Here is a 13,455-nt window from a genome sequence, read left to right as displayed (position 1 = left end):
AGATGCTTTATGAAATCTTTTCTACTTCCTGTTCCTCAGCAATATTTACAGCAATGACTATTTCACTCCTGATAACATCTATTATGCGGGGCAATATCAGCTTCTCTTCCTTTTAATTTCTTTTAAAGAGCCCTGCTGGTGATTTCTTTCGGTTTAGAAATAGCTGGAAATAAAAAAACAAATCCGCATCTGGCTTCCTCGTACCATTCAGCAGCCATGCTATCCGCTCATTGTGCCTTTCACATGTGTCCTATCAACTACCGGGTGACCCATGTTGTTCTCCTGGCTGTGAAGGCAGAGGGTTTCCTAGCAGGGTAATAGAAAGAGCTTACTTCGGCTGTGGGGTCAGACTTATGCGAGTAACTTCAGCATTTGGAGCCTTAGTATCCTGCCTGTGGGATGGAGATCAGGCCTACCTCTCAGGGGTCCTGTAGGGGTCCTACAAGGGTCCTGTAACAGCAGATAATGAGTGAACAGCACCTGGTTTAGGTGCAGGGGCCAGGCTCCGCGAAGGGCAGCTCCCTGGGCCAGGGCCCGACCCAGAGTAGTGCTTTTGTACCTTCTGCTCAAGATGTGCCCTGCGCAGAGACACCCTCTGCTCCAGCTTCTGGAGCTCTCGCTCGTGCTGTGCCTCTGTCTGCATCTTGATCTTGCTCTGGTAGGCGTTGAGCAGCTCCATCTCCTGCTGTAGCTGTAGCCTCAAGGCCTGGCACTCAGCTTCTTGCGCCTCATCGAGCCGCAACTGTGGGGTACAAAAGACACACGCTGTAATTCATCCCTGGCTCACAGTGCCTGCTGCCTGCCGGAAGATGCTTCCTTGTGTAGAGTGGAACAGACCCCCTCAGAACACCAGAGGCCCCGGGTACATTCAGAGTTAGAAATCAGAAATAGTGCGTTCTGCCCCATGGGCTATAAAGTTCTACAAACACATTCCTAAAGCATTCTTTCTTAAGAAAACAAACACATTCTTTTCTTAAGAAAAACTGGTTTTCTTAAAACCACAGTAGCAGGAGTCAGAGGGCTACGTGCCCCAGTGATGAAGCCGGTGGGTTCTGGATGGAGACTCCCGAGCTTGAGGTCTAGCTCCACGATTCGCTCGGGTGTGTTACCTTGAGAAGTTACCTCTCCGGGTCCCGTTTTGTTCCTCTCAAGAAAATATCAGTAATAGTTCCTACTGTCTAAGATTGGTATGAACATTAAATGAAGGAATTCACACGACATCCCAGGCATGGTTCTAGATGCATACCAAGCGCTTAGTAAATAGTAGCTGTTATCATTTTGGTTTTGACTAACCATTTTCATACTTATGTATCTTTAACTCTCAAACCACCATACATTGAGATATCCTTAGCTCTAAAAAAGGAGTCAAATCCCCATTACACTTGGGGCCTACCCCACAGTACACTTATGATCCTAGCAAGTGATGGCGGTCCCTACTGCTGGCCATACAAGTTGTCCTGCTGGCCAGCCAATCTAAAACTCTAGTGGTTCAAAATCTCTTCCCCACAGAAGATAGCCATGATGATCTCGAGGAGCACATTTGGGTTTGAAACGGCAAAGCCCAGATTATAAAGTAGGCTGATAGAGTGCCCCTTGCTCCCTCTAGCTCCTGAACTTTGTATTATTATACCACGCTACTGATCCTGTATGGGGAATGGGCCAAGTCAGCCAGCACAAATGCCAACCTTTCAATGAGCATAACTGAAGGTTTGGGGCTATTAGTGGGACTATGTTTTGAGATTGATGATCCTCCTGTCTTAGGCTTGGTTTTGTCTAAATCTATCAGGCCCTCAGTTTAGCTGGGAAGTTAAGAGATTAGAATCCTTGAATTAGGTAGTTCTGTCAACACTGAATTTATCCACATGTTTCTACACAGATCACTTCGCCAAGACACTTATTCTCCATTTTACACTCCCTTCCCTAATTGGTGCAATTTTTGGCAATTAGCAATATATTTCAATATCTTAAGAAACTTTTCTCTATGTTATTAGAATAGTTTTAGGAAGTTATCTGCACAGAGTCTTCTTTAGTACTTTAGAGAAGTATATTACATGAACATAAAATAAATAACAATCATATCTCCATGGTATTTTCTAGTAATTAATCCTACCCAGCTTTCACTAAAATCCGCTGAAGAGGAAACCTCTTTTCTTATTTTCCCAAATGAAGGGAGAAGAGACACAAGATACGACAGTCTGCAGCAGGAGCAGCCTTACAGATAAATGCCAAAGGGTTTACTGGCTCCCAATAAAATGTATCAATTCCCTCTCAGTATGGGAGTTTCTTCACCAATAAAGGGAATGAAAGTCTGTTCTTTTCTACTTGTTTCTGTTAATTGTTATGAGCCCTGGCCCAGTGGGTGAGAGGTTCGTCCTATGGGCAGTTTAGACCATTGGAACGTCTCCATCTTCTCTTCTTTCTGGCGTTCTATTATTAATGCCCGTAACTATGTTATTCCGTACCAGCTCTGCTCTGTAAAAGTGCCAGCCTAGATATCAGAGAGGATATTCCAGTATGTGCTGTTCATCATCCCAAAGTTGCAGATATCAAACCCATTAAAATGTTTTAATGAATTGTAGGTAAATACCATGTCTGTTTCCTGAAGTGGAATAATGTGAATGAAAGGAGGTGATGGCAGCTTCATAACGTAATATGGCCAGGCTTACGAACTCCTCCCGAAATGGGGTCAAATCCCAGCTTCATCACTACTCAGCTAACTACCACTGTGTGAGCCCCAAAGCCAGGAGCTGGCACATTATAGCCCAAGGGCCAGATCTGACTTGCTGCCTATTTTTGTCAATAAGGTTTATTGGAACACAGACATGCTCATTCATTTATGTACCATCCAGGACTGCTTTTGCACTACAACAGCAGAGTTGAGTAGTTGTGACAGCGACCCTGTGGTTCACAAAGACTAAAATATTTATTACCTGCCCCTCTACAGAAACAGTTTGCCAACTCTTGCCCTAAGCAAGTGGCTTTACTTCAGTAAACCTCAGTTTCCTTGCGGGTAAATTGGGGTTGAAACAGTAACTACTTCAAAGGTGAAAGGGGTTTCACCGGAATGAAATAACACTTAAAAATATCCAAAATAGTGGCTGGCACATGGTAAGGAGTCAGTAAAGGATAGCAGCATTTATCATGCCTACTTGTATCTCCTCCCTGCCTCAGAAGAAAGGGCATTTCCTTCCTTTTATTCAAGGGCAACCGTGAACCTATATTCTTGGAGCCCATTCTGTCCATCTTCTATAACAATCATTCATCAAGCACTTGGTGTATGCCAACCAGGAATTGTTGCAGATGCTAATAACACAAAGATGAACAAGATGAAAATCCTATTGGCCTTTATGTCCCTAGCAATTCTCTCTCCCCTCTCCTACCCCTGAACCTCTCCCTGTACTTTCTCATCCTGCTCCTTACTTCTATGGCAAGGGGTCTTTATCTTACCTGACTCCCAGCAGCATTTAATACCATGGATTGCCTTTTCCTTCTGGAAATCTCTCTCTTGTCTTCTGAGATACCACAGCTTCTTGGTTTTTCCCTCCCTCCTCTCCTTTCCAGCTACTCCCTCCCTTCCAGCCATTATACATGGGCTCACGTCTTCCTCTAACCTCTCTTCCAAAGGAATCTCGTCTATTCCCAAGGCTGCCATTACCATCTATATGCGGATGACTCCCACCTCTACCCCTCTATTTCAGACTTCTCTCCTGAGGCCAGACTAGCTTATCTGGTCTGCTAGAGACATCTTCACCTGGATGGTGCCCAGGCCCTCAAGCTCAGCATGACTAATATTAGCTAATGATCATTCCCTTCCCTCTTCCCCAAGCTGCTCAACTTCCCTCTTTACCACAGAGATAAGTGGCACCACCATCTACTGTTTTGTTCAAACTAGAGACTGGGAGTCATCCTTAATCTACTTCATTCTCTGTGTCCACTCTGTTACTAAATGCTTTCACTTCCACCTCCTGCTTCTCTCTCAAATTTCATCACTTTCTCCATCCCATCCCCCCTTCCGGTCTAGCCACCACTTGCTCCTGCCCAGGTAAAAGCAGCAACTATATATACACCATCCCCTGAGATCCATCTGACCATCTTCCAGGCCATTCTCTGCCCATCACTGGACTGATTGTTTAAAAATGCAAATCTGATGTCAGTCTCCCTTCCCTCCCCCCACCACTTAATGCTATTCTATGGCCTCCCATTGCTTTTAGGACAAAGAACAAAATCCTTAAGAAAACTTACAGGCCCCTGTGTGATCTGGCCCCTATCTACCCCTCCAGTCTTACTCTCATTTGGTCTTTGACTTGTTCTCTATATTCCAAACATAATGGACTCTGAGCTCTTCAGAAGCTCCTATCTTTACAAATACAGTTCCTTTTGCCTAGATGTGCTCCCTACACCTCAGTTTAAATACTCATTGTATCTGTGAGGCCTTTCCTGACTCTCCAGACGAGCCTATGCTCCTGATTACATTGTTGGCACATTGCACTTACTCTGCCGTTACACAGAGAGGACTCTTTCGACCTGCTTCCTCACTCCTCCATAAATCCAAGAAGACATGATTGATGACTGTCTTACTGTAGTACCCCAGGATGCCTAGGGCATGGTAGGGCACTCAATAAACACTTACTGGATGGACGGACGGACGGACGGATGGGTGGATGAATGAATGAATACACTGACTCTTACCCTCAACCTCACGTTTAAGCCTTTCCCAAATAACAGAAGTCCTCTTTCAACTGTCTCTTCCTCTAGCTACAGTTCTGTCTCCTGTCCTTCACTGATGAGCAGCTGGGAAAAGTAATCTCATTCGTTATAAAGTTTCTATCTCACTTTATAATCACGTTCTTCAACGCACTATAATGTCTTTCCCTCCCACCCCTCCACTGATTGTCTGTGACACTCATTGGACAAATCCACTTCTAGGTCTGGCTGGTCTCTCTGCCACACTTGAAATGATCAGCTAGAAGCTTCCGTTCTGCTGTCTATGACATGCTCTCTCCAGTTCCCCTCCCACAATGACTGTTCACCTTCTTTGGTCTGCTTCTACTCTGCTCTCAAATGGTGGTGTCCACAACTCTTCCCTTGATCCTCTTCCTAATAAAAATCTCCTGTCCCTAGAAGGACAGGGTATTCCCAACAGCTGCAACTTCCCCATCTAACATAACACGGATGCCTAGTTATTTGTTTTGCCTACTAACACTCTCTTGAACTATAGATCTCTATCTCTGTACCTCTCTACCTGGATACCCTTCTAGCTCAGATAACACGTCCACAACTTGGTCAATTATCTGCCCAGCATTCAAACTCACCCTTCCATTTTTCTATCTTGCTAAAATCATGACCCATTCCACTGTTATTAAACCTACCTCCCAAATTAGTCACTGAGCTCCATCTATTCTAACTTCTAAATATTTCTCAAATCCTTCTGCCTCCTCACCATCTCCAGGAGCATGTTCTCAGTTCAGGCTTTCAATAGTTTTGTTCCTGGGTTATAATGGTTTCCTAACCGTCTCTTTATACCTACAGTTGCCACATTATTGCCAGTATGTTTCTAGACCATAAATCTGATCCTGTCACTTTCCTTCTTAAAATAGCCTTCAGCAGCTCTCCACTGTTAATAGAATGATGTCCAAACTCCTGACTTTTGAGGGTCTGATCCCCAACTATTCGCCTGCTTCCCTTTATACTCCTGCCATAACAACTACTCATTGTTCTTCAAACGTGCTGTCCTCTTTGAGGCTTTGCATCTTTGCATTTACTGTTTCCTCTGCTGGGAATAACTTTTTCCTTTTCCGCCTGTTTGACAAACGATTACTCTTTAAGACTCATCTCATTGGGAAAACTTCACTGAATCACAGGCAAGCTCCCATCCTTGGGTTACCAAGACCTTTATGACCTCTCCAGTTTGGGCTCCCACCATCCTCCTTGAACTTTGTATTCAAACTGAAGTTCTTTCAGTCCCCAAATGCACACTTTCCATCTTTTGGGTCTTTGCCCACGTAGGCCCCTTTCCATGGTGCCTGTTTCCTTCAGTACATTCCTTCAAGCTCCTTGGCTCTTGCTGGGAAGGTTTCCCTAGACCACATTAGTTGTTCTTACTCATCCTTCCATAGCTCCCCATACCTCCCACTGCAAAGCACTTATTATGCTTTTTTATTATCGCTTAATTATCTGACCTTTTTGACTAACAAATAGTGTGAAGACAAGCAACCTACTGTTGCTTATGACTCTCTCTGAGCCCAGCAGAGTGCTGAACACGGATGCTTAGTAAAAGTGTATTGAATGAATGTGTCTGTGTGAGTGTGTCTTATTCATTCGTGTCTGACACTAGTTGCACAATCTTTGATGAGTGAAAAAATGATATTATGTGCAGTATCTATCCCATCTTGCCCTCAAAGTCCCTATGTGCCACGGGTCTGATTTAGTATGTTATTCCTTGAGCTCTGTCTTACAAGACACACTCCAGCAAGTATCCACATTGGCTTGGCTTTATTCAGCGTCGTCACTTCCTCGGTTCTTTGGGCAGAAAAAACGCCAATATCCTAAATTTGTGCAAGAATCATCTTGGGAACAAAAGGCTGGATCTTGAATTTTCTTGATTCCCAAAGCTCTTGAAGGTGTGGCACCAAACCTAACCACTTACCGCTTGAGAAGCCATCATTTCATTTATACTCTGTTCATACTGCTCTGCCAAAATGGCAAGTTTTCGTGTCTGCTCATCTTTCAGTGTCTTTAAGATTGTTTTGTGCTCATTCTTTGGAGTAACTTCCAACTGGTGATTCTTGAGTGCTTTATACTGTTTGGTCTGTACTTTGCAAGTGTCCTGAAACTGTTTTTTGATTTGCATTTCCATGGCCTGTGCAGACAAAAACGCAAATACGTTAGTAAATACAGAAAACTTCCATTGTAACAATACAATACAGGTGCTGGGACCCGTTGTTTTTTGGTGCAGGGACCCACATTGCTAGTCAGTAATGATGAAAATAATACATATGACACAGATAAGAGTTAACTGCCAGTACTTTCGGTCTTATATTAAATACATAGAAGTAATTTTGAATTTACAAACGGATTTAAAAAAATGAACCACTACAAGGAGATCACAACTCTAAGCAGATTGTAGAACTACTGAACTAAACTACGAAGCTTAGTTTGTTGAAAGCCTGCTCATTATTTTAATGGCTTCCTCGTCAAAATCTTCAGTGTCTTCTATTGTTTGTTGTTTTCTCCCCCTATTATTTTTGGTCATCTCCCCCCGCCCAACCCAACCCATTTCCAGGTGAGAAAGGGGGTGGCAATGTACAAACTGGCTGTCACTGCTCTGCATTTCCTTGACAAATCAACAAAGAACATCTGGGTAATACCTCACATCATAATCCAATGCCACTGGATTTCAGCCTAAGTGTAAAGGGAAAAGTGATTTTAGATTTCTTCCCCCATGAAGAAGTTAGACTTTCACGTGGAATATCAAACATGCATTTTGGCAAGGAGGAGGTAGGCCGTATTACTTGAGTCCCGAAGGTGTTCATCAGGTTGCCTCATGGTCACACGTGCATATCATGAACACTTGGAGTTGCGATGACAGAGATCACTAATTAGACAGGTTAGGATTTGGCAGGTTAGGCAGGAGCATGGCCACTGTGGGGCTGGCCTTGTATCTCTGTCAACACTGACAGCGACCCCCTTGACATACAGCAATGGCTTAGTCCACAGAGCCTGTGAATCAGCAGTCAGCTAAAATTATCTGCAGGCAGTGAGGCCCAAAGGAATTCCAAAACTCTAGTGCAGGGTCTGGCACATGTAGTTTCACTCTTCACTCCCATGCAGATGTCACTACTCAATCATACTCTTTCCTACCAAGCTTGGATGTAGCTTTAGTCTTTCTCAATATAGAAGCACTCAATGTAGTTACTACCAATAATCCAGCATGACAGATGAAATCTCTCTGCCATACACCTGCTAGGTAACTTCCTCATCTCCTGGGATTAGAACCACGGGCTGCTGTTTGTCCGCAATTTGCCATTTTAAAGAGGGCAGGACATGAAGGGGTCAGAGAAACTGCAGGCCATTATACAAAGAAACATGGAGAGATCATCCAGTACAATGGTTTCAAAGCAGCATCTCCTCAGGCGTTTGTTATATACGGCCTCTGTGCTTCACTTCTGGAGATTCTGATTCCGTGGGTGTGGGGCCCAGAAATTCGTAATTTTGAGGAGTTGCCCAGGCACATCTGACAGTCCTCCAGGCGCAGGGACTACGTAATCCAGCACAACTGTATCCTGGAGCACAAATAGGGAACCACTTCCGTTTCCTCTTACCTTTAAGTTTTTTGGCTGTTGCCGAAGTTCCATGACATGCTTTCTGTGCAGTTCCCTTTCTCGCCTCTTATTGTACTCCAGCTGGTTTTCCAGTTCAGTCTGGTGCTGTAGACGGATCAGGTCCATGCGTAGCTTCTGTAACGTGTGCAGCTGCCTGTACTCCAGCTCTCGCGTAGACTCATCATGTCGGATTAGCATGGCATGTTCCATCTCCTTCTGGGTCCTCTTTTTATTTAGTTCCTGCATTCAGGAGCAAAAGATACATGGCGAGAGGTGACTGGAGTTGAATTAGAAGGAATGCACCACTAAGCGAGAGATGGCGAGGAATCGCACTACTAACAGTCTCTTAATTAATAAGCCCATTAGCGCTCGGCAGCACGACTCAGCGAGATTAGATTAACTGTCCCTGGAGGTTTAGGTTCTGTTTGTGGGTCCATCACTTTACAAGATGGGCAACTTCACAGCCCTCACAACTACACCAGCTGTAAAGTGGGAATAATTCCACCTGACCCCTTCTTATCTCCTAGAGCTGCCACGAACCCTCCTCAGGTGAGGTCTCCTGCAGAGATCTAAGTACATTTTTCTTCAGTTACACCACTGGTTCTCAATATGGGCTGCCCATTAAAATCATGTGAAGAACCTTTGCAAGTTTAAGATGCCTCAATCCTACAACCTGAAGTTCTGATAACTGTCTGGGGTGGGACCCTGACATCACTATATTTAAGAGTTCTCTAGGTGAATCTAACGTGTAGTCAGACTTGAAAATCACAGACTTAAACTGGCAATGTCTGCAATACTCTTAGTTTTCTTGGAAAAAAACCCCCATTTTTGCATGTATTAGAAGTAGGCCAATGATCTGTTTTTTAAAATCTCAGAGTAGGGGCGCCTGGGTCACTCAGGTGGTTAAACACCCAACTTCGACTCAGGTCATGATCTCACGGCTAGTGAGTTCGAGTCCCACGTTGGGCTCTGTGTTGAGTGTGGAGCCTGCTTTGGATTCTGTGTCTCCCTCTCTCTCTGCCCCTTCCTTGCTCATGTTCTGCCTCTGTCTCTCAAAAATAAGTAAACATTAAAAAAAATCTCAGAGTAAGGGCAGGCTGGGAAAAAACAGATGAGATCTCTTGTCTTCCATTTTTTCCATTAGTCTGTTTAATGATTTCTGGATCAAATCATTCTGTTCTTTCCAGTTCTACTCATGTCTGTCTGTCTTTCTTTGCTTTTACTTTTTGTCCTGCCTTGTATGTTTGTTTTTCTGTCTTTAAGGGGGGAAAGAAAGAAAGAAAACTAGAAAAAAAAAAAAAAAGAGAGAGGTAGTCGGGTGATATCTTTTCACTCACCAGTTCAAGAATATTTCCTAAATGGCACCATATCCAAGATCTGAACCCTGTGCTCTGGGTACTTAAAAATGTTTACTAAGCCATGATTCTGTCCTCAACTTGCTAACACTCTAGTAGGGAAGTGTACTACACAGTTGTTGAAGTGCTATATGCTCAACTCACAGCCAAGTGAATCAATCCGTTTTCTCTCCTGGGAATTTGGAATTGGGATGCAGAGACAGTTAGCCTCTAACTGTGGCTGGAACTGAGGGGCATATAAAAACTACATATGTGGTGGCCACCCACTGCTATGTGGGCTGAGGGTTAGAGAAAGCTGGACTTCAGAACATAAAGAATGAAAAAGAAGACAGACATGCGGGGAATATGCTGATGCCCATATTCCTAACTGGTAAGCTGTCCTGTACACCAGCTGTATTATTGCTATTGGGTTTTACAAAATATTTCTATATTTCTGTAATGAATTCCCTGGTTTTGGCTTAAACGAGCTCAAATAAATTTTACTAACATACAGACAAAAGAACCTTAATTAACACAAGGAAGTAGGTTTTAGGTATAAATTAAAAAAAAGAGAAAGAACAATGTTGAAAGTGGTAAGTGCTATAAAAGAGGCAAACTTTATGCTGTAAGATTTCTGCAGAGGTTGGTATTACTATTAGTTAAGAAGGTCAAGGAAAGAAGAAGGCTTGTGAGTTGGACTTTCAGTTAGAACAAGAGTGCCTCTCTTCTCTGATGGCATCCACTATGGGAGAAAATGCAAGTCATTTATTTTCATACAATATCAATAACATTTGTATATTGGTGTTGGTGAGGATATCTTGCATACTTGGGCCTTGTATGCATTTGAAGAGAAGTCCTTTAAACAGCACAGCATCTATTACTAGAGCAAAGTCACTAATCACTCATTTGTTTATCCAACAAATATTTGTTGCACACGTCCTATGTGTCAGGCACTGCTGTAGGCACTAGGGATAGAGCCATGAACAAGTACATCCCCTCAGGGAGCATGTTTGCTAGTGGGGAAATATCTAAAGTATAAATGCAGTTTGTATTTGTTTTAAGGGAAAAAAATAATCTCCTAGAGCATCGCTCCCCATTCCCTCCTGCATTTTGCTTTCCCTCGTTTTATTTTTCTTCTACCTGGACCATCAAGTGGTCTTCTTTTAAAAACCAATAACTTGCCCCTAGGTGGCACCAAAGGATGGCGAGGCCTCAGAGACTAAAGCTATTCTAGGCCAGTGACCAAGAGAAAAGCCAAGGAAAGCCCTTTAAATTGGTAGAGGTCCTGTTCCTAGATTACTATTTCATTTTTAACCTTTGAGTACCAGGTCTCCCAATACTGGACACTTATTTCATTACATGTTTCCTACACTGAGAAGTCCAAACTGAGTCTGGGCTGCCCAGAACCCCGAAACATATGGGGGGGGGACAAAATACAAGACAAAGCAAACAACACTTTCAGAAGAAATCAAACGGTTTCCTTTACGTCTAACGGGATGTTTCAGGATGCTAGCCACAGGATATCTGCATCAGAAATGCCAGGGCTACAGGTGACTGGTTTTAATAACATGCCACCCAGCTAATTCTGATGTATTGTAAAGTTTGAGAAGTGACAGGAAAATATTCAGGGTGTATGAGTCAGTCATTATGTATGATGTTGGGCAAGCCTTTTAATATATGTTTTAGTTTCCTCACGTGTAAAGTGAGGATAACAGTACCTACACCATGAACTATGATTCTTTGTGAAGAAATGAAAGATCATAAGAACATGCTTTGGAACATATTAACGTATCATTATTATTTTTCTGTATTCAGAAGGGAAAATGTGCATATAATATCTCAAATCTAGTGTTTATAAATGATTTAAAAAGTGAGAGAAGCATGATAATGAATTCATACATCTGGGTTGCTGAGACATAAGTTGACAAGCTGCCATTATTATTATTATTATTATTATTATTATTATTATTTTGACTTTTTATGAGCCTATTGCTGTGCCTACATAAAAACGTGTCATGTGCTTTCAGTTTTTAAAGGTGATTTCTTGCATCTCATTCCATGCCCACTGCAACCCTATGAGGTGTTAAGATTGCAAGGACTTACCCCTTTTACCTATGACAGTAAAACATTTGGGAATTGAGAGACTAACATAAGATCATTCAATTTCCATAAAGCAGAACTAAGGCTAAAGCTCAGGTTTGGGGATTTTCAACAGTTCCCATTAAAAGATGTCCCAGAGAATGGTTTACGTTTTCCTGCGTTACGCTGTCTTTCAGCCTGTGACACAATATTCTGAAGAATCCCTCTGTTCTGGCTAGACACGATGCAGGGGTTGTTTCATCTGTACAAATGACACAACGTACTGTGCGCCCGTGTGCACACCTTTAGCTCATACCAATTAAATAAAGTGAGCTGAACAAAAACAAAAGCAGATTTAATGTACGAGTGATTTTGCCCACAACGCACTCCACGCCTATATGCCCTGGAGGCGGTTTAAGCTGAGAGACACGAGGGCCCCCTTTCCCTTGGCTCACATCACACGCTGTGTGCATCTCCCCAAGCTGAGAGAGAGCTTAGTGTCAAAACACATGTACTTTTCATACGCCACGGCCCCTGAACACATCACCATACTATATAAGACCCTACATCCTGTGTAAGCTGTGAATCCAGGCCGTGTCCCATAATAAACCCTTCCCAGCCACGATCCAAGTGCTACTGACTTCTTTAAAGCGAGTTGATCTCGCTCGAGTAGTTCAGACTTTTAATGGAGATGTTGTTAGCCTATGACATTTAACGCTTTCTTAGTTTCAGTTCTTGGTTTCATAACTGGTTAGAAAATACGAGCATCTGTGATGATAGAGGAAGAGGCTCAACCCAGTCTATGGTGGTCCCTTTAAACGTTTCCATTAATTAAAAGGATTGCTCATACTCAGTTTTGGCAAAGAAATAGAAAGACAAGTGCTCTTTTTGGTGGGAGTAAAACCCCTAGAGGGCAGTTTGGCAATATCTATTAAAATTTTACATATATACACTGTGACCCAGAGACTCCACTTCTGAGGTATCCTACAAAATATTTGCATATATGTAAAAAGATCTGTGTACAAAGATGCTCCCTGTGGCACTGTTAGTAATATTATAAAACGTCAACAAAATATCCACTGAGAAGTATGTCATTAAATAAATAATTTTATAGCCATACCCCCAGGGTTTACTATTAATGGTTAAAAAGAACCACATAGGGCTGTATGTCCTAGAGAGTAAATGAGAAAAAGAAAGAGAAGAATTACAAAACAGTATACTAGACATTTTTGTAGGTTCAGTATCCATTTCCCTTCTCTTGTTAACAGGCTCCTCTTTTTGCTTGAGAAACTCCTCCACCCTATCTGTAATCAGAGAGTAGCCCTCCTAGGAATTTGAATCTGAAGCTGAAATGATACAAAGATTAAATATGGTGGGAGGAAATACAACCAAATGGCAGTGCTCTGAGGAATGTCCATTAGGCTCTTGCTCTCTAGGTCACAGAGTTTGTTTTTCCAGCTTGATTCTTCATCTTTTCCAGCTTGGTTCTTCATCACTGTTATCTACCGCATATCCTTTCAATAAATTCCTTTCCACGCTCATGCAGCCAGAATTTGTTTCTATGGCTTGCAAATCAAATAAACCCACTGATACTAATGTAACCTTACTTTTGTAAAGTTAAAGTTTTATATAAGCTGAATGTATGAGTACATACATACAAGGAAAAAGAAATCTGGAAATACAGATGCCAAATTAATGGTAGTCAGGGTAGAGACTGGGTG

At 42.6% G+C, this 13,455-nt stretch overlaps 1 protein-coding gene across 4 annotated transcripts in view; it reads right to left on the bottom strand.

Moving 5' to 3' along the window:
- The window catches only part of TAOK3 (TAO kinase 3), a 180,780-nt gene that overhangs the window by 1,896 nt on the left and 165,429 nt on the right, over positions 1-13,455 (bottom strand). For all 4 annotated transcript variants that reach the window (XM_058691648.1, XM_058691650.1, XM_058691649.1 and 1 more), the window contains 3 exons: positions 8,322-8,561; positions 6,647-6,859; positions 560-742 (listed from right to left, as the gene is read on the bottom strand). In XM_058691648.1, the coding sequence (XP_058547631.1) occupies positions 560-742; positions 6,647-6,859; positions 8,322-8,561 (636 nt within the window). The remainder of the gene's footprint in view (positions 1-559; positions 743-6,646; positions 6,860-8,321; positions 8,562-13,455) is intronic.

The sequence above is a fragment of the Neofelis nebulosa genome, chromosome 11 (genome assembly GCF_028018385.1).
Source record: "Neofelis nebulosa isolate mNeoNeb1 chromosome 11, mNeoNeb1.pri, whole genome shotgun sequence".
Classification (NCBI taxonomy): domain Eukaryota; kingdom Metazoa; phylum Chordata; class Mammalia; order Carnivora; family Felidae; genus Neofelis; species Neofelis nebulosa.
This window is presented reverse-complemented; position numbering and strand designations above follow the sequence as displayed.